The sequence below is a fragment of the Diabrotica virgifera genome, chromosome 6, assembly GCF_917563875.1.
Source record: "Diabrotica virgifera virgifera chromosome 6, PGI_DIABVI_V3a".
NCBI lineage: Eukaryota > Metazoa > Arthropoda > Insecta > Coleoptera > Chrysomelidae > Diabrotica > Diabrotica virgifera.
The window spans coordinates 103,069,680-103,092,165 of NC_065448.1; the positions used below are offsets into that span (position 1 = coordinate 103,069,680).

General features: G+C 32.4%; 1 protein-coding gene across 3 annotated transcripts in view; it reads left to right on the forward strand.

Moving 5' to 3' along the window:
- Positions 1 to 22,486, forward strand: part of LOC114331664 (trypsin 5G1) — a 75,586-nt gene that overhangs the window by 43,847 nt on the left and 9,253 nt on the right. Inside the window, exons 1-5 of one of the 3 annotated variants that reach the window (XM_050652698.1) lie at positions 7,150 to 7,318; positions 10,120 to 10,276; positions 13,686 to 13,822; positions 18,611 to 18,720; positions 20,137 to 20,181. In XM_050652698.1, the coding sequence (XP_050508655.1) occupies positions 7,249 to 7,318; positions 10,120 to 10,276; positions 13,686 to 13,822; positions 18,611 to 18,720; positions 20,137 to 20,181 (519 nt within the window). In that variant the 5' untranslated portion in view covers positions 7,150 to 7,248. Of the gene's footprint in view, positions 1 to 7,149; positions 7,319 to 10,119; positions 10,277 to 13,685; positions 13,823 to 18,606; positions 18,721 to 20,136; positions 20,182 to 22,486 lie in introns of those variants that run through there. The other 2 variants (XM_050652695.1, XM_050652696.1) reach the window with 2 other exon arrangements.

The window sequence follows — 22,486 nt, forward strand, 5'->3', positions numbered from 1 at the left end:
GGCTACTCGTTCCAGACAGAAACAGGAATCTCTTCGGACATAAGGAGATTTAACTTCTCAACTCTATCAACGATTTCGTTTTAACACGATTCTGCTTACACGGCCGCCAACTTCACCACTTTACACAGGCTTCTTACTTTTCAAACACTGGACTGACTCCTCAGATATTCATTACACAGTGAAACTTTTTTCTTCGTCAAAACTCAGACTCAAACACTATATTCTCCCTCCATCCGTCTCTCTACACATTACATCCCTACTTCTATTTCTTAAGAACAAATTAATTTTGTATACAACTTTACCATTTTGTCAAATTCCAGGAGATACCAAAATTACTTTTGTGTTTCTACATGCTATAAAAAAACGATATCCTAAAACTCCACAATTGTGTTTACCGTCTGTCCTTCTAAGAAGCATTTATAACCGTCCGATTGTTCACTTCAAAGCGAATACATGTAATTTCTAATCCGACCGTATTAATTGTATAAGTCCATTCATAGAATCATCAATACTGAACTTTTCTTTCTATGACTAAATTATACTATTTACAATTTTTGGCCATATACAGGGCGATGAAAATCTATGATCTCGTGGTCTTTGACATATATCAATTTTCAAAATTTTTCCCATAAAAATTATATAAAAATATATATATATATATATATATATATAAGAAATACTGGATATTAGTGACTGTCAATATCAACAAACAAGTGGTTTATTAGGGTTGCAGTCAGAAGTTTGGCCAGGATATCAAAGAAACACTCTTTTGACTTTTTGTCTAGCTTTCGGGGTTGTTTGACCCCTTTATCAAGACTCTGTAATATAAAACAAAAATGTAAGTATTTTAAAATATTACATTGTTTTAGTAAACCTACTAGTCGTTGAGATTATTAAAGAGAAGCTTGATGATGCTCAACATTTCAAATTAACACAAATATTGAAAACAGAAAACAAAGGACACAATACATTTTAAAATTTTTGAATAATTAGCAGAAATACAATAATTATTCTGTCATGTTAACCTACTGATAATGTAAGTCAAAAACTCTGACACATAGAGAACAGAAAGAAGAAACAATCAAATTAAAAAGTATCAAATAAAAAAGTAATTAAGTGTTATGATTATTGTGGTTCTTTTTAAAACATCAGAGGCCCATACAAGGTGTGTTCAAATTCACTAACTGTACTTAAGAGTATGCAACTCATTATACGTCCATGTGTGTTTTGTAAAACAAACAAGTATTTTTATGTTTTGGTTTTTAGTGTTGCGCAAGTAGATAACAATATATGTTGCTAAGTTTTTCTATATCTGATTTTTTATTTATACATGAGTTGCTAGATTTTATGCAACACATTTCCACAAAAACGCGTTTACAGTGGTTTGTTTCCCTTGCCAAAATACAGGAACCCTCGAAATTGAACTCATGTTTCAATGTTATAGCATGTTCTGTTAGTGCACATGCATTTATTTTGTTAACTTTTATGTCACTACGGTGACTGATGGCTCTACTATGGAAATTACGAGATGTTTCGCCAATGTACACGTTGTTACAATTGAAACAAGGTATAGAATATACAACATTCGAAGATTCCTGCATAGTGAAGGGATCCTTAGTTTTTGTGTATAACATAGACACCGTTTTCACATTCCTTGTTGCGATTTTTAAGCCATTCACATTTTTGAAAATGTTGAATAGCTTCGGTGTCAGATCAGGAATGTAGGGCAAGGAACCAAAAGTTATTTTGGGTGGTACTACTGATGTGTTGCCTGTCAGTTGTCGGACTTCATTATTATTACAATTTCGTCCGTCAGCTGATTGACAAGAAGGAGAACCAAAAATAAGTTTGTTCAGAAGCCCTATGGGATAAGAATTTTCTAATAATATGGATCTCAGCTTTTTTAGTCCCCTATCCCTAAATTCCAGGTGCGACAATTTAGTGACTCTACTTTTTAAGGCCAAAACCAAGTTTGTTTTCATCTTAGATGGGTGTTGGGAATGAAAATTTATGAAACGGTTACTAAAACAAGGCTTGCGATACCACTCAGTCTTCAGAATGCCATCCCTGCCACGATGAATGAGCATGTCTAAAAAAGGAATCATATTATCCGCCTCCCTCTCAACCGTAAACTTAAGGTGTTCACATTGGTTATTAAAAGTGTTTAAAACATCAGTTACTTTGTTCTCTGGAACCGATAAAATCAAGTCATCTACATATCGTTTAATAAAAGGTATGTGAAAAGGTATCCTTTCTTTACACGTTGTTATAAGTTCATCCAAAACAAAATTACATAGGATGGGAGATATTTTACTGCCCATGGGAGTGCCAAATATTTGTTTAAAATAAGTACCATTAAACAAGAAGACATTGGAGTCAAATATGAATGTTAGAATTCTAATGAAATCATCTAAATTAATCTTGGTATGTGGAGCAATGTTATTCCAGTTATTTTTGATGCTGTTGAGAATAGCATCTAACGGTAAGTTTGTAAAAAGTGACACAACATCTAAACTAATTAATATATAATTATTCGGAACTTTAACATTGTTAATGAAGTTACTAAAAGTGAAAGAATCTCTAATATAGAATTCGTTAGACTCATTATAGGAAATCGTGAGAATATCCGTGAGGTGTTTGGCAAGTTTACTGTTAGGGGCATCAATAGAAGAAACAATTGGCCTCATTGAGATAATGGGTTTATGAACTTTAGGTAGTGTATAAAACCTAGGTGCCACTGCATTATAAATTTTCAAGGATTTAGCAACTTCTGTTGTTATGGATTTGGAAGAAGCTAAATCCGAAACCAGCTTGTTCGCCTTTTGTTGGAGGGTGCATACCGGACTGTTCTTTAGTTTGATGTAACTTTTTGTGTCATTTAGTAAACTATTACTTTTTTCAATGTAATCGTTCTTATACATTGCTACTGTTACATTTCCTTTGTCACTCCTCACAATGTAAATTTCCGGATGTGATTTTAAAAATTGTTTGCACTCATTATATATATCGTTCAAAAAATGCCCTTCTTTACTTGTTTTGTGTAAATAGTTAGTGATAACATTAGTGCTGTGAGATCTCATGATGTCTTTCTCCTGGTGTTCTAGACCAGAAATTAGAAACTCGATATCTGAAAGCAGAGAAGACATCCTGAAATCTCTAGCACTAGGAAACAGGCAAAATTTTGGACCCAGCGACAAAAGTTTTTTAACATTGTAAGGAAAATTGATGTCAGTTAGATTTTTAAACCACTTATCTTGAAAAGTTATTTTTGAGAATTGATCTATTTTTATTCTGTCAAATTTTTTGATGTTTTGATTTCTAATTTGGAAAAATACTTTATTATATTTAATTTTTTGTCTTCTATAAAATTCTTGTAGTAAAGGAGCAGGTAAATGTTGTTCTAATGTATTATTTAGTTGATGTAAATTATTTTCTATATGTTTAATATCACTTATTGTAACTGAAATTTCTAAGTTTAGGATTTTTGTTTTTAAATTTGAATTAAAGTTTTGAATTTTACTACCTAATTTACCTCCTTTGTGATGTAATAAGTTGTTAATGTTAAACTTTCCATTCTCTATGTGTACAGGAAAACAAAGATTTCTTCTACACTTCAGAAGGAAAATCCTTCTATTGTTGAGTGATGCAAGCTTGATGTTAAAGTTGGCCCATTGTTTAAGGAAATCCACGCTAGCAGAGCCATATCCTCTTCGGATGTTCTCAAAAAACCCCATATTGTAAATACAAGAAATACTGGATATTAGTGACTGTCAATATCAACAAACAAGTGGTTTATTAGGGTTGCAGTCAGAAGTTTGGCCAGGATATCAAAGAAACACTCTTTTGACTTTTTGTCTAGCTTTCGGGGTTGTTTGACCCCTTTATCAAGACTCTGTAATATAAAACAAAAATGTAAGTATTTTAAAATATTACATTGTTTTAGTAAACCTACTAGTCGTTGAGATTATTAAAGAGAAGCTTGATAATGCTCAACATTTCAAATTAACACAAATATTGAAAACAGAAAACAAAGGACACAATACATTTTAAAATTTTTGAATAATTAGCAGAAATACAATAATTATTCTGTCATGTTAACCTACTGATAATGTAAGTCAAAAACTCTGACACATAGAGAACAGAAAGAAGAAACAATCAAATTAAAAAGTATCAAATAAAAAAGTAATTAAGTGTTATGATTATTGTGGTTCTTTTTAAAACATCAGAGGCCCATACAAGGTGTGTTCAAATTCACTAACTGTACTTAAGAGTATGCAACTCATTATACGTCCATGTGTGTTTTGTAAAACAAACAAGTATTTTTATGTTTTGGTTTTTAGTGTTGCGCAAGTAGATAACAATATATGTTGCTAAGTTTTTCTATATCTGATTTTTTATTTATACATGAGTTGCTAGATTTTATGCAACACATTTCCACAAAAACGCGTTTACAGTGGTTTGTTTCCCTTGCCAAAATATTCAAAAATTTTAAAATGTATTGTGTCCTTTGTTTTCTGTTTTCAATATTTGTGTTAATTTGAAATGTTGAGCATCATCAAGCTTCTCTTTAATAATCTCAACGACTAGTAGGTTTACTAAAACAATGTAATATTTTAAAATACTTACATTTTTGTTTTGTATTACAGAGTCTTGATAAAGGGGTCAAACAACCCCGAAAGCTAGACAAAAAGTCAAAAGAGTGTTTCTTTGATATCCTGGCCAAACTTCTGACTGCAACCCTAATAAACCACTTGTTTGTTTGTATATATATATATATATATATATATATATATATATATATAAAAAGGATATTAAAAAAAGAATGGAAGATATAATTGGTGAAAGCCAGGCGGACTTTAGACGAGGAAGAAGCACAATAGAACAAATTTTCTTGCTGAAAGAAGAAAAGTAGTAAGAATCTAGAAAGTACATTTGGAGGATGAATGGAGGAGAACGGCGTTCAAATCAGAAGGACAAATAAAGGTCTAAGGGAATTATACGGGGACAGGGAGCCCAGCATACTAGGAGTAATAAGAACCTAAAGACTAAGATGGCTAGGGCACATTTGGAGGATGTCAGAGGGTAAACTATCTAAAATGCTACTGCTAGGTACAATTGAAGGATGTCAGAGAAGGGGTCGACCCAGACCAAGGTGGAAAATGGCTGTAGAAGATGATCTTAATGACTTAACGTCACAAATTGGAGGATGAAAGCTATGGATAAAAACGAATGGAGGAGATTAGTCAATAAAGCCATGGGCCTACTAGGCTAGCTAATGTGATTCCTAATACATTTTTAGTGAAAATAATAACTCTTTGATAAGGGTTGGCGATACAATTTTCTTTTATATGCGTGTCCGCGAAGATTATAACTCCCAAAATATTTTTGACAAAAAAATTTAGTTCTAAATATATGCCGACGAAGACTATTATTTCCCTTTCTGTTCTCGCGAAAAAAATAATTCCTGGGAGATTTACAGCGAAGGAATCATTTTGCAATAAGTAAATACAAACAAAATAATTTTGTTAATGTACCGGCGAAGACTATAATTTCCAAAAGGTTGTGGGGAAACACATACTTCTCTACATATATCGGCGAAAAAAACTATTGGTAATTACGTGCCTAAGAGGATTATAAATTTAAAAATATTTATGACGAAAAGAATTATTTTTAGACCAAGAACAACAAAAAATATTTCTCTTTATCTGTACATCCACGAAGAACATAACTCCCAAAATATTTATGAAGAAAACATCTAGTTCTTAATAGATGACGACGAATATAATTATTTAGGTTTCTGTTCTTGCGAAAAAAAAAATAACTCCTTGAAGATTTACATTAAAAAAAAATTATTCTCCATCGAGTAGCTACGAAAATAAAATTTCTAATGGTCCGGTGAATATTGTCATTTCCAAAAGGTTTTTTTGCTTCTTTGGGAACTGCGCCCATTAGTCAGCAACACTTCTTAAAATCAACGCCTGACCATACACCAAGACCATTACGAATCCAATTGAACAATCAAGGCTAGGGAAGGTTGTGGCGAAAAAAATTACTTTTGTTAGCACGCCCACATATACACATATACATTCACATACAGATCTGATGATCTACTTGAAAAGTTACATCGATTGGTGAAGTTAAGATGTTTCAGATGCGAATTGACAAAGTTACATTTTCGTACGATGCCAAAGGTTCCTTGGAAAGGAAGCAAAATATGTCTTCGCCGTCGCTTATTTAGGATTATTCTTTTCGCCGCGCATTATAGGATTCATAATCTTCGCAAACATAGAAATATAAATGATTTTTTTGCTGTCATTCATCGAAGAATCATTATTTTGGCCGAGAAATTTTTAGTAATAATAATTTTCGTGGAAAAATAATCAGAAATAATTCTTTTTACAGGTAATTATTGTGAATTTCTTCTTTTCACCGCACCGTATTAGAAGTTATGGTCTTCGAGAGTATAGAACAGAAAAAATAAATTTCGCTCTCATTCATCAGGCTCACAGGTACTTTTCACCGCGCATTATTAGAAGTTATAATCTTCATGAATACGGAATTAGAAATAATTTTTTTTAATGTTATTCATCGAAAAATAATTATTTTCAACGGGAATTGTTTAGTAATTATTATAATTTTCGTCTACTGCAAACAGAAATGAAGTTTTTTGCTGATACTCCTCAAAAAATATTTTTTTCGCTAGAACTTTATTAGGGATTATCATTTTCACGATCATATAATCAAAAATAATATTTTTCGCGGCGTTTATTGAAAGTTAACGGCATTTTTCGGAGTTATACTTTTCGTAGGCGGCGGTGTATTATTCACAATAGATTTGGATATGCCAAAATTTATGGAAAATTCTACATACGTTTGTTTTTGTGATATTCAAAAAAAAAAAATGTGTGTACACAGTCATGAAAACAATTAAAATACCCATAAAAAACTTAAGGAATGACACTTTCTTAGTTAACGTTAAATTTTTAGTAGTAGTTTAATTGTTTTTCGTGAAAATTTGGCCAGCCACCATCACGAGTTCATGACTAAAACTTTTTTAGGGCCACTATAATATGCTATTGGTCTATTCTATTCTACGTCATAAATAACAACCATAAAACAGTAGGTATATAAGGATACATTGCAGTTCATTGAATTAACAATATTCTATCAGTCTTAGCGAACACTTTACTTTTTTTCTATTGAAAATATTATAAGTTAAACTTTGGTAGATTCTAAAGTTTTATAATAATGAATCTAAAATGGAACACGGCAATATTGGTGTGTCTTTTGTTGTTCAAAAAGAACTTTATTAATGCAGGTAAGAAAGAATTTGATTATAATTTTAAAATCAAATTATGTCTTTTTATTAACTTTTCTCTATATCTTGAGAGTAGGTACATAATATACATGCTGGACCAAAATTAACCGCCCACCTTAAAAATGGGCCATTTCTGATGTCTCGAATTTCCTAAACCTGTTTTACCGATTTAAGTGATTTTTTAATTGTTATAGCCTTATTTTCAATATCGCTGTAATAATATTGTTGCTAAACAGGTAAATATTAGTTGTATACTGGGTGTACCAATAAAACTGTGTTTGTTTCTCAAAGTTCGCATCACCCTCTAGAATATTCTGACATTTGTAAAATACTTAAATTAAAATCCAACTCTAGCCTCATGTTTTCTCAACATTCTGTTTCTTGATTCATTTACTTAAGTTGGACCATAAAAAAGTTAGGTACTTTAACAACATGGTGTTTTTAAATAAGTATGGCAAACTTCAAGGGGTAATTATGGGAAATAAATAATGACAGTTTGCTTTATAAACATATGTCCGCAAATGCTTCGTTTCTGAGATAGGGATGTTGAAAATTTTTTTACAAACTAACGATTTATTTATTGCTTTAAAACCTGTTGAGATACGCAAATTAAATTTGGTGGGTTTTAAGGCGTAGTTATTGCGCATTTTTTGACATACAATTAAGGGTCATATTACCTGTATGCGCGCCAATGGTGAATATAAAATTCTTAATTGTATATCAAAAAATGCGCAATAACTACGTCTTAAAATCCACCAAACTTCATTTGCATATCTCAACAGGTTTTAAAACAATAATAAATACTTAGTTTGTAAGAAAAATTTCAACACACTTATCACACAAACGAAGCATTTGCGGACATACGTTTATAAAACAAACTGTCATTATTTTTTCATGCAGGATTACCCCTTAACTCCAGTGCAAAAACTACCGTGGAATCTCCCTACTATGTACACAATGTACAGCATATAAAGTCCTCCCGTATATTATAAACCAGTGGCTCCAACAGCGGCTCCAACCACTAGCAGAAATTATTGGAGAGTATCAGACGGGCTTCCGACGGGGAAGATCGACACTGGATCAAATATTTACAGTCAAACAGATCTTGAGCAAATCATGGGAATACGATATTGATGTCCACAACGTGTTTGTAGACTTCAAACACACATACGACTCAGTCTAAAGGAGCAAACTATACTATATATTGGCTGAATTGGCAATACCACACAAGCTAATAAGACTCATTAAAGCACCGGACAGACTTTTTCAAAATTTCGCAGGGACTAAAGAAGAGAGATGGCTGGCCCCAACATTGTTTAACCTGGCACTGGAGTATGCGGTTAGGCAAATCCAAACTGGACGAGAAAACCTACTGACCAACCGAATGGTTCAACTGGCCGCTTATGCAGATGATATTAATATTATGAGTAGAACATCAACAGGAGCACAGGAAACATACGCAGATTTAAAAATACAAACAAAAATGCTAGGTCTGAAAATCAACATAATTAACATATATTAACATAGGTCTAAAAATAATGACTCAGACGAGAAGAAATATAGTCCCATCAAATATTATACATGAAGATAATTTTGAAACGGTTGGAAAGTTTACATACCTGGGAGTAGAAATATATGCCGACGGATCAGAAGATGCAGAAATACAGAAGAGAATAACGCAGGCAAACAGAGCCTATTTTGCCATCTCCCATATATTTCGGTCTAAAAGTGTCCACCGAAATACAAAGATGAGAATCTATAAAACTTTAATTCGACCAATAACATGCTATGGCAGTGAAGCCTGGGTTCTGAGAGAAACATCCAAAAACAAACTCGACACATTCGAAAGGAAAGTACAGAGGAGAATACTAGAAGCTGTGAGGGAAAACGGAATCTTCAGAAGTCGATACAACAACGAACTTTATCAACCTTATAAGGAAGCATCCCTGTCAGACTTCATTAGAATAAAAAGATTGCAATGGGCCGGACATACGATAAGAATGGGAGAGGATAGGCTACCAAAAAGAGCACTGAATGCTAGAATGCATGGAAAGAGACCGGTTGGAAAGCCAGGAAAGAGCTGTGAAGACACAGTAAAAAGCGACGCACAAGCCCTTTTAGGAGTCCGTGTATGGAGAAGAGCAGCCACACACAAGCAAGGGTGGAGGCAAAAAATAAAGGAGGCCAAGACTCAATTTGGTCTGTAGTGCCGTAGAAGAAGAAGAAGAAGAAGTACCTCGAAAATCATGACGCGAGAGATTACCATGCAGTTACCCCTCGCGGTATAACAAAGAATATATCCTCTCCCAGAAGAAGCTTTTATATGGAACAGATGGTCACGTTTATTTGTCACTTCAAAGCAGGCTCCTTGACGAGGGATATTGCGGCCGCGGTGTGGGCGGTGGTGAGATCGTGTAAGCTCCGTAGTTGTTGTCAGGTCTATGCACCTACTCAGTGGGAACACAAAATTACAAAATCCTATGCTAAAGCGTTACAGGCCAGTACCCTTCTACTCACGTCTATATTCTTTGGTTATACTAAACTTTTATAGGTTTAAACAAATCATAGTACACAGATTCTAAAAGTGCCGGTGGGGGATGGCGCCTATGCGCAGTATTATAGTCGGTGTATGAAAGAGAAAGTATTCGAAATTATGAAATAATAAATAACATAAAATTTTCAGTTACAATTTTCTATAACTGCATTTCTGGTATTAAAAGAAAACTACCTACTTTTTTTTTATTTGTCGATGGGAAATCGGATTTTTATTTAATTGTATACTAACTTGTTCGTTTTTAAAGGAAGCCATTTACGGATTTTTGGTGGGAAGGAGGCCTCCATAGAGGATCACCCATGGATAGTTTCACTTCAGAATGAGAATTTAGGTCACTTGTGCGGTGGGTCTCTGATAAGTGAAGAATGGGTACTAACAGCTGCAACTTGTTTCTTGAATAAAAGGTAAGTTTAATGACATTTATGGACTAAAGGAAGACATCTATTATAATATCTAGGTTTAATTATAAAAACTAAATATTACAAATATTCCTATTATACACTTTCCACAGTGCAGTCACTGAAGGTTAACCTTCCGATTTAGTTTTACCTCCATCGATTGCTATGAAAATTGGTGAGTGGTTAGAGGATATCTCAAAAAACAAAAGTGATATGGGGCCAACTTGCAATTTTACACTGGGGTGGATGCTACCAGTTTCCGGGGATGAAAATTATTTTATTAACAATAACCCCATAAATTGATAGAAAAACCAATTCTAAGCAAAATTTGTTATATCAGGGTATTAAAATAAATCAATATTTTTGAGTTATTGAATATCAAAAGATTTAATTTTTCGTGAAATAGTTTTAAAGCGCTATTTCATCAGTAACTCAAAAACTATTGTTATACTAAAGTTTTTCCAAAAAAGTTATTATTAACAAAACTGAAGACAATACAAAATCGAATAAATTCCTTAGTCGAGAAACCTTAGAGCATAAATTTTAATAATTGATGGATTCGACCGTTACTTGATGGAAGTTCATTTTATCTAACAATAAAACACTGAAAACCTTTGTTTTCTATACTTCCACAAAATTTATTATAACTATGTGACTGCAGCTATTTCGGCAGAGTGCCTTTCTCAAGTGATTTAATTTACTACTACTACTACATTGTTTGATTTGCTTGTCTGGATAATGTTCAGAAGAAATGCGTTCAATGTGCTTCCCCGTTTAGGATTTTGTCCTCTTCAGGGTTTGAGGTGAATGTATTGTGTTGGCAGCAAAAGCAAACATTTAATTTACTGTGGGTATTAATTTACTGTGGGTTTGCCTTTTTAAAGTCTTTAACTGAACAGGTTGAGGAGTGGGGAGCTGTTTGTCTCGAGTTGTTCATTCAGAATAATTATATCTGTATTTTCTTATTTATTAATTTCCATAGATTCTAATAAAGATAGCTTAAGGCCTTTATTTAAGGCAGAAACAGCTGCAGTCACATAGTTATAAGTTAGAATAAATTTTTTGGAAGTATAGAAAACAAACGTTTTCAGTGTTTTATTGTTAGATAATTTTTTTAATATTATCAACTTCGTCGAGAAACCTTTTAATGTTAATTCAAAATGAGTTGTAGGTATGTAATTAAATGTCTTTCTTTTTTCGACGAGTACTCAACTCTAAGTATTTAGCTTAAATTATGAAAAAACGATGCATTTTATAAAACATACTACTTATTAAGCACTTGTCAAAGTACTGAGGAATACCTATCAAATGAGCTCAACAAAAAGGTAATAGCATCAAAAATTAAGCAAGTGATGTTGAAAATAAGAAAACCCATTCGAAATATTTAGAAATTACAGACTGTCCAATATTCACAGTTTCATAAAATCAAAATATTATCAACGATGAAGTGATTCAGCGCATGAGTAAACAAAAAAGAGCTGCTAAGCATGATAAACTTAGGAAAACACTTTGGCCATGTAATGAGAGGTAAAAGATTTTGAATTACTATAAATTCTAGTATACGGCAAATTACAGTGCAAAAGGTCAGTACGAAGAGATCAGAACTCATGACTGAAGGACCTAAGGAGATGCTTCACCGATCATCCGCAGAAATTTTTCGTGTAGTATTGGTTTGAATCGCCGACCTCCGAAAGGAGACGCAATAAAAATGTTATATTACTACTATATTATTCAAACTGTTTAATTTGGGTTACAAGTTACTAAAAAAATCTTGTGATATTGGGTTTTTAATAATAAAGCGCAAGCTGATCTCTTGTTAAAGATCTGTTGTAACTATTTTTTAAATCTCTTTTTATACGACTTTAAAATGCTATATAAATAAACCAATATAACTTAAGAGGCAACAGCAGCGCGCTGAAAACGCGGTCCAAGATTGCGGCTGAAATGTTGAATATTTTGTATATATTTGGCACACATATTCGTAATATAATAAATAATGGCGGTACAGAGCCAAATTTGAGAAATATGTTAGTATGGGGAAATCACTCTATAAATAAATAAAATATTGCAAAAAGGAGCCTGTACCACCATTAGGAAGAACGAAAAAATATACACTTTCTTCAAATAAATTTTTTTATCCCATGCCTAGATTTTGTGCCACATTTGAACTACTAAAAATCGATTTTCTTTAACAAGAAATCGAACGTGACTGACTTGGCGATATTTAGCGCGCCTATAAGTATAATAATTATTGTTTTTTATAGTGGGTATTATGTCACTGTCACTGTTGTATTACCGACACACTGTTGAAAGTTCGCAGCGTAGAATATAAAATAAACAGGAAGGAGTCTGTCATATATCAACAACACCTTAAATTTCTAGCCGAATCGGTCATTTTGAACGTCTGTGGATGACTCATAAGTTTTTGTCAACGAGGAAAAAGGTGTTTGTGTATTGGATCAGCTGGGTTCATAGGCGTACCATCTGGTAAAGCTCCTCTATAAGCAATCAGTTAACTGAAGTTGTTAGTATAGTAAAATGTTTAACTGACTTTTCAACAAAATATTATATTAATACGTATTTTGTCTTGATCTATAGCCGTTTGTTTAACATCAAAGATGTAACCAAATCCTTAAGAATTTCTTTTCTTCCCTCTTTCAAAGGTACGTCACTGGAGATAGAAAGCAAATCTGACAGCTGATCGCCATTTGCAACCTTTTTCCTAGTTTATTTTATATTCTAAGGTTCGCAGAACATTCGAAAAAAAAATATTGATGACGCGCTACTGTTTACTCTTAAGAGTAAACAGTAGCGATCAACAGGTAGCAAAAACGGGTTCCAAGATTGCGGCTGTAATTTTGAATATTTTTTCGAGATATTTGGCACACGTATTTGTAATATAATAAAGAATGGCGTTACAGAGCCCAATTTGAAAAATATATTAATATGTGGAAATTACTCTTTAATTAAATACAATATTAAAAAAACGAGCCTGTACCGCCATTAAGAAGAACAAAAAAATACACTTTCTTCAAATAAATTTTTTATCCGATACCTAGATTTAGTGTCATTTTGGAACTACTAAAAATTTTTGTTTCATTAGTAGTTCCAAAATGACACAAAATCTAGGCATCGGATGAAAAAGTTTATTTGAAGAAAGTGTATTTTTTTGTTCTTATTAATGGCGGTACAGGCTCGTTTTTTTAATATTTTATTTAATTACAGAGTAATTTCCACATATTAATATATTTTTCAAATTGGGCTCTGTACCGCCATTCTTTATTATATTACGAATACGTGTGGCAAATATCTCGAAAAAATATTCAAAATTAGAGCCGCAATCTTGGAACGTGTTTTCGCTACCTGTTGATAGCTACTGTTTGCTCTTAATATTTTTAAATATTATTTTTTTCAGATATCCAGTCTCAGTCATTGCTGGAACATCTAATCTGACTAGTGCAAATACTACCATAAAATTAGACATTGTAGAAGTACATGAGAAATTCAGACCACAGAGGATTTTCGACTATGATATAGCATTAGTTAAAGTAGGTATTATTATATTTTGTATATTTAGCAATTATTGTTATTTAGATTTTAGTCTTGCGACCAATATAAGGAAAGAAATGTTGGCTAAACCTTATTTACTTTCTATTACAGCTCATATATTTATTAAACACAAAGTAAATCAAAAATTAATATGTTATTCTATACTGGTTTAATATTGAAATTATATCCTGACAGAGATAAAATGTTAGATTTTTCTTACGGCTCTACCCATCCTGGGTTAATAAAATTAAACTATATGAATGGAATCGAATTGAATCTAACCGAATATAATCGAATCTATGAAGTACTCACTTCTGTCGGCACTCAGCAAGTGTCACATAAATTCTCAACAAAATCGAAACATGTCATGTCTTATTGTGAAAAAGACATATTTCTGCAGTAAGAAAATATATGGAACAAATTTTTTTTTTTTGGAATCACGCGACTTTAAAAAACAATAACACGTTAATGTTAATTTTTGAATGGCCACATAATTGCTATTATGTGTTATACATTGTTTCATCAGTGTTGGCGTAGTGACATAATCGAAGAATTTTTCAAATATAAGGCGATGTCATGAACATGTCATTTGAAAGGTCTCCTCATCACCTTTGTAATGATGAAATAATTTGAATATTTCTTTCTACAGGGTTAACCAAAACTGCTGTTTGATTAATACAATTGACTTATAATAAATGATAAAACGGTTGCAAGTGTGAGTCCATTATACAATTTGGTAATAAAAAAGGTCAATACTAAAAATATGTTCTTATTTTGATCTTAGAAAATGGCGACCGGTTTCGGGACTTACATTATCTGTCCTATCTTCAGGCCAGTTAAGGAGATCATATTTCGTTTTTTCTTCTTCTCTTCCTCTTTTCGTATAGACATGATTCTGTCTGTTTTTTTTTAATGTGCCTCTAGTAACTTGTCGTTCCATCGTTTTCGTGGTCTTCCCACTAATCGTCTTCCTATTGGGGAACCGTCTCTCGCTGTCCTGACTATCCTATTTGTTGTCATTCGGCTTATGTGGTCATTCCATTCTATTCTTCTATTTCTTACCCAGTTATTAATGTTACACACCTTGCATCTCCGTCGTATATCTGTACTTCTAGCTCTGTCCCATAGATTCTTACCATCGATTTTTTTCTTACCATCGAAGGGTTTTCATCTCCGCTGTTTTGAGCAAACTTCTTGTCCTCTCTGCGTCTGGTCGAATTTCTGCCGCTTATGTCATTATTGGTCTGATGACTGTTTTGTAAATTATGCCTTTCACTTCTTTTCCGATATTTGTGTTTCTCCATATTGTGTCATTCAGGCAATCTGCGGCTCTGTTTGCTCTATTCAATTGATCTTCCACTTCTGTTTCGAACCTTCAGTAGCTAGACAGTGTGATGCCTAGGTATTTGAACTCCGTCACTTTTTCTATTATCTGACCTTCCAGCTCCAATTTACATCTTATTGGATCTGCTATTATAACCATGCATTTTGTCTTTTGTGAGGAAATTAACATGTTAAATTTTCTGGCGATTATGTTGAATTGGTGCAGCATACATGGTAAATCATCTTCACTTTAAGAGATTAGTACTGTATCCTCCGCATAGTAGATTATTTAAAGTTGTTTTTTGCAAGGAATCCCCCTGTCTTATCCCATTGCCGGCTTCAATTGGGTCAGTTAATTCATCGTCCACTTTTACTTATATTGCGATTTTGTTTTTTGAAACAAATAATTAATAGTTATCACTAGCTGGACCCAAACAACGTAACACACACATATAGTAAGGATCCACCCTAAAAAACGGAGTGGCGTCTTCCCTTGAGGAGAAGGTAACATCTGAAAACTTGTCAACATCTGTTGTCTTGTATACTTTTATTTTGCTTTCCGTGGTAAGATATTTGGTTCTCCATATGGTTTCACGGAGGTAACCACTTTTGCCGCTTTTGTTGCTTGTGTTGTGGTATCTGTTCTTATATTCCTGTCACTAGTGATCTCTACTAATAGGTAATTAAACTTCATTATTTGTTCTACAATTTTGCCGTCTATTTCTAGCTTGCATCTACGCGGTACTTTACTTATCACTATACATTTAGTTTTTTCTACTGATAAAGTCTTATTTAACCAAAAAATTATTCTGTACTAAATTTTATAAATGGTTTTTCTAACCAATCTACCATAGAAGTCTGAAGGGGCCAAATTGGCCCTGTGTAAGTTTTTCGTTTTTCGAAAATTCGACGAGTCTTTCTTTCAAATTCCTGTCGGATGGGTAAAATTATATGTATGTATGTTTGTTGCTTGCTTATTGTAAATGGTTACACTTTTACTGGTACTGATCATCTACGTAATAAAGATAAAATTGCTGATGAACACGTTGTTTTGCGGATAATGGAAAATCAACTGGGGAAGGACAAAACTGTTACGACAGGTAACTACTTCACTTCGTTGAAATTTGCCAAGGCACTACCAAAGATATCAAAAAATCTTGTGTGTACTTTAAGTCGCAACAGATTTTCTAAGCGTAAGATGTGAAAATAGAAAATTGTATTTTACCCTTACATTACAGAGCGACGAAAAAATAACACTTACTGAATACCAAGGGAAGAGTGATAAAAATGTGATTTTGTTGAACTCCCTACATCAATCAGTGGATACTGGATACTTCCTGAAACAGCTAATTTTTATAAACAAACCAAATATGGGGTTGGTGTAAAGGATAAAATGGCGCATCTTTATACTACAAAAGTTGCTTCAAGACGATGCATGGCCTATGCACGTCTACACGTCTGCACGTGTTTGATCATACTCTTGAGCAATAAATGCATGGATTATTAACAAAGAAATAGCTGAAAGTACACTCAGTTTTCGTAAGTTTATTCTTCGGCTGTGTGAAGAATTATGGGCTCCGTACGTTACCTCCCGAAATCTGGTACTACACCCAGCAACACCGGTTCTACCAACAATTAGCAACGTTACTATACAAAAACGAAAAAAATGTTAGTTGAATATTTTGTAAAGGAAATCATACTTCCAATCAGTGCCTCGGCTGTAACAAGGCAATTTGTGACAAATGTCAAAAACTGTAAACTGTATGCTGTTTTGATAGGCAGCGAATATGTTAAACAATGAAACTAAAAACTAAACTCAGATTCGATCGTCTAGAGTTGACATAATTTCTTTAAACTGAGTTTTTATTGATTTAAGAACTTGGGGCCAAAATGATCCCTTCGGGTTTTCTAGGTAGGTATGTTAAGCCTGATTTTCTGGTGTTGTAATTTCGTACTTTAGGAGACAGTCATAGGAGAGTCTCATCGTATTGGAATCTCAAAACATTCTAATTTGAAAATCCTGATTCAGCTGTGGCACCAGATAATCATAAAGAAATTCCAGATATTGAGAAGCAGTTAAAGTTTACTAAAAAAAATAGGAACCTATAATATAATTGTAATGCCGGCTCACAAATTCACTTCAGAATATTGTATTCTATCTTCTTCTATCCAGTATTTTTACTTTATTTTATTTTATTTAAAAAATTGATTTCGCGCGCGTATCTGACGATAAATATTGCCAGTGGTTTCAAGCGTTGTTTCTGAAAGAACGGTTCATTCTACATATAAAGTGTTAACAAATTTTTTTGTTTAAATTCTCAGCTATATTTTCGTTGTTGGAATCCTTTTTTTCTACGGCGTACAATTCTTGGTTAACCTTCCGATGACCAATCTTTTTTTGTTACACGGATGACCAACGGAGATCAAAAATGACTCCCAGTCAAAAATGAGAATTGACAAAAAAATTAAGTTGTTTTAAGAAATAAAATAATGTATTCGTAATTTTAATGTTAGTGTAGTATCAATAAATAATAAATAAACATTAGTAAAACATTTTAATTACAATTGAACAAAAACAGGAATCATCATTCTGAACTGAGAACTAAAGAAATTTTAAAATATAGGTACCTAGGTACACTAATTTACGTTACCACAGGTTTAACAAACAATTTTTTTCAATATTGGAATAATTTTTCTTACAAACAATTCCACATAATGGACGGTATTTACTTAATATAAAATTGGAACATGAAAGGCCAAAGGAGTTCATCTTTGACCCCAAATTCATAAAATATTTTTTTTTTCGTAAAATATACGAATTTTTTTTTTTTACTAAATAAGTATGAGTGTATCAAGAATGATATTAAAATCAAATAAAAAAATAGTGAAAATTTAAAATATTTCTAAATTTATTAAACAAAAACAACAATTGGGGTCAAAATTTACCCCCTTGGTCATCCGAAGGATAATAAATATTTTCTGTTCCCCCTTCCTATAAGAGGAATTTTAGAGGAAGCTCGAAGCTAGGAATGGCAAACTTTTTGCATCTTTTTGGGATCCCAAAATTGATATTGTCAAAATTCAACTTGTTTGTATTATTTTTAGAAGTCAAATCTCTGACGGTTGGACAAATAGTAGTTCTCTGGAAAATGTATTATATTCTGGCAAAATTTTGGAATATGCTGGAATTCGTAGTACAGTTTTAAAATACAGATTTTAGTCTTCTACAAATAATTTCTCATGAGTGATTAGAGGTAAGGTTTGGGTTTGGACGTAAAATAATTCGACCTAGAGAACCAGGAATTCCACAGTTTAGAATTTTTCATCGAGTTTCCTATGACCCATTTACGATTCACTATCCAGTATATAAATAGTGTGTGGGGTCAGTTAAAGTGCAATTTTATTTCTTAATTTTTAAAATGTAATATATTTGGAACATAACTTTTATTTTTAACGAATTTTAGTTAGCAGAAAAAGTGACTTTCTCTGACAAGATTCAGCCAATCAGTTTACCAGATCAAGATGCTGAGATACGAGTAGGTACACAACTTACAGTTGCAGGCTGGGGATTCACAAAGGTAAATTATCGTGTTGTAAATTAAGTGATGCAAAGCAAAAAATTACAAATTATTTCCTTTGTTTATTTACTTGTCTCATTATATTAGTATTGGCAGGGGAGCCAAGCGAGGATTTTTGCAGTTACTCGAGCGCGTCAGATTATTACATGCGGAGAAACTTTCTACCCTGAAAATGTACCACTACCATACATTGGCTCTTAATGCAGAGGAGTTCGTTTAGGGGGGGAGGCTGAAAAAAAACTATTCTTAGAAGAAAACCCGAAATCGTCAGATTACATAAGATAAGGTAAGTTAAGTACATGTAAAACAGTGTATGCTTTTTCTCATGAGGATCTTTCAGTGCATCACAGTTTTTCGATTTCTTTCTAATGCATTAAATTGCATGTGACAGAAAAAAACGCACGTCGGTGATTACATTTTGTCGGTGACATCATTTATAACATTTATTCTAGTTGACAATAGACGCCGCTATAATCGAAAACAAATTATTTACAAATTATATAATATATCTACGAATATAATCTATACAATTTATAAGACTATACAAATCAAAGAAGATACCATTTTATAAATGCAATAAACAATATTGATTTGTTTTTGTGCCAAATTGCAATTAAAATGTGACAACTGTCAGATTTAACTAAAATGTCATGTCACTAAAATGTATATTATCACGGACTTACCTTTTTTTCTATCATTTGTGACACACTGAAAAATGGTGATGAGAAGAAGCATATATTTCAAAAATCTGACGATTTGAGCGGGGCGTAAGGAAATGGGTGAGTCCCAAAGTTTCACGAGAAAAAGCGAATATTTCGCAAAATGAATGATAGATTAAAAAACTAAAAAATACGTGCTCAATATTTTTCAAAAATCTATCGAATGATACCAAACACGACTTCCCACGGAGAGTGGGGGGTAAATTTAATATTTTAAATACGAATCCCACGATATTTCGCGAAATGAACATCAGATCTAAAAACTGAAAAATACACGTATTCAATATTTTTGAAAACTCTATCGAATAGCACCAAACACGACCCCCACGGTGGTGGGGTGCAGGGTTATTTTAAAATCTTAAATATAAGCCCCCATTTTTTATTGCAGATTTGGATTCCTTACGTAAAAATAAGTAACTTTTAATATAATCCCCATTAAAATGGAAAACTTTACTGCACTTTTTTTGGTTTAGAACCTAATCTTCACAACCCAATAGGTCCCCATAACGCTCGAGTGACTGCACATTTAGCATACTTTGCTCCCCTACCATATACAACATTATATTATGACAAAGAAACACCAGAGATTCGTCAGATAATTTTAACACAATTTAACCCAATTCACCTAGGCTGAAAATGTTCCTCAGGGAGCTACAGCTGTTTGAAGATGGTATCTTATATTTAGTTTTTTTTTTAGATGCCTCCACGACCGCGACCCTACAATTTAGAAAAACGAAAACTGGTAAGTACGCTAATTTTTATCTTCCAGAGCTAAACCGATTTTATGAATTGCGAATTTCTATTACTGGTCTTAGAACACCTACCAGTAAAAACATGCAAAAACTAGACATTTAGCCGAAAGAGATGCACAACTTAAAGATGGAAACGAATCTCAATAAAAAACTTATGATAATAAATGAAGATGAGAAAAATGAAAGGAATACAAATATAAAAGTAAAGGAACAAGTAATACAACAAGTTAGTGCAGTCACTGAAGGTTTTCACCTACGATTTCGTTGAACCTCAATCGATTTTCATGAAAATTGGTGAGTAATTAGAGGATACCTCAAGGAACAAAGGTGACATGATGCCAACTTGCGCTTTCACCCTGGGGGTGGATGCCACCCCTTCTCGTGGGTGAAAATTATTTTATTAAAAATGATACCATAGGTCGATATAGGGACAAATTATAAGCAAAATTTGTTATATAAAGTTTTTAAAATAAATCAATACTTTTTGAGTTATTAAAGACCAAAGATTTTATTTTTTCGTAAAAAAACGCATGCTTTAAATCGGTTTTTCACGTATAAATCAAAAACTATAAGCTTTTACAAAAAAATTATTATTACTGAAATTGAAGATAATAAAAATTGAATACATTTCTGACATAAAGAACTAAACTAATGTTAGTTCGAAGTGAGTTATTGGCAATTGAATGTGTATCTTTTTCGAAGAGTACTCAAATTTAAGTACTCAAGCTTTAATAACGGGAAAACGATGCAATGTATAAAATATTCCTGCTAAACATTTGCTAAATTACTTCGGAATACCTATCAAATGAGCTTCAGAACAAGGTAATAGCTTTAAAATTAAGCAAGTTATAATGAAAATAAAAGAACCGTTTTGAATTTTTTAGGAAAAAGTGAAAAATAAAACATACGCCATTTCCACAAAAATTAAAATGTATAGTAATCCTTACAAAGACTTCTTTATATTAGCATAAGTACGGTTTTTGATAATTTTGACCGGTTTAGAATGCATATTAAAAAAAGAGATATAATTAAAAAAATCATAGTTTTTAAAATTATTGTAATTCTCATGTTCTTTTGATAATAACTCCAAAAATACTCAATATACGTAAAAAATTATATATAACCCAATTTTAGTTTTTTCTATGCTAAATATTTTACCTGTTTTACTATTTCTATAGGGTAAAAAATAACCGAGATAGAAACGTTTAAATCTTAAATTTTGCTGCGGGAACCATGCAACCGGGGTCATATAACCTTTTATTTTTAAAAAGTAAGGGGTTTAAAAGATTAGGTTCAACGTACTTAAATAGCACTTGGAATTAACTTTTAAAAAGTTTTTAGATGAACCTGATATCGTAAACACGAATGGAGTTATTAAAAAAAACAATAACATTTTTTGGAAAAATTTTTAAAAGATGAATTTTGAAAAAAAATTGGATCATCAATTTTAACGCTATCAACATGTTCGGGGGCTCATTTAATAGATATTTTTAAGTACTTTGACAAATGTTTAATAGGTTTATGTTATAAAATGAATCAGTTTCCCGTTATTTCAGCCTGAATACTTAGTTTTTTATTCGCCGAAAAAAGTATATATTCAATTACCTATAACTCACTTTTAGTTAACATTAAATGATTTTTGCAGTAAGAGGTTTATTTCATTTTTTATTAGCTTCAATTTTGATAATAATAAGTTTTTTGTAAAAACTTACACTTTTTGAGTTATTGATGAAAAATTGGTAAAAAGCTTGCATTTTCTCAAGAAAAATTAAAATCTTTGTTCTTTAATAACTCAAAAAGTTTTGATTTATTTTAATAACTTTATATAACAAGTTTTGCTTGAAATTTGTCCTTCTATCGAATTGTGGGGTTATTTTTAATAAAATAATTTTCACCCTCGAGAAGGGGTGGCATCCACCCCCAGGGTAAAAGCGCAAGTTGGCACCATGTCTATTTTGTTCCTTGAGATATCCTCTAACCACTCAGCAATTTTCATGCAAATCGATGGAGGTTCAACGAAATCGGAGGTAATAGCTCATATCCACCTTCAGTGACTCCACTAAGTAGGTATCTACTTTTGAATATTTGGAAAATAGAATAACAGTTAATAGAAACACGGACATGAATTTATTATTTATTAAGCTCAACAGGCCGTGAAGGCCTAGGGCTGAAAGATTTAATTTTTCCTTACAATTACTATTACATATTTATATATAATGCTATATCCTATACTACTATAATATATACAATATTACATTTTTGTTTGTATAAAACACTTAATACTACACTTAACAT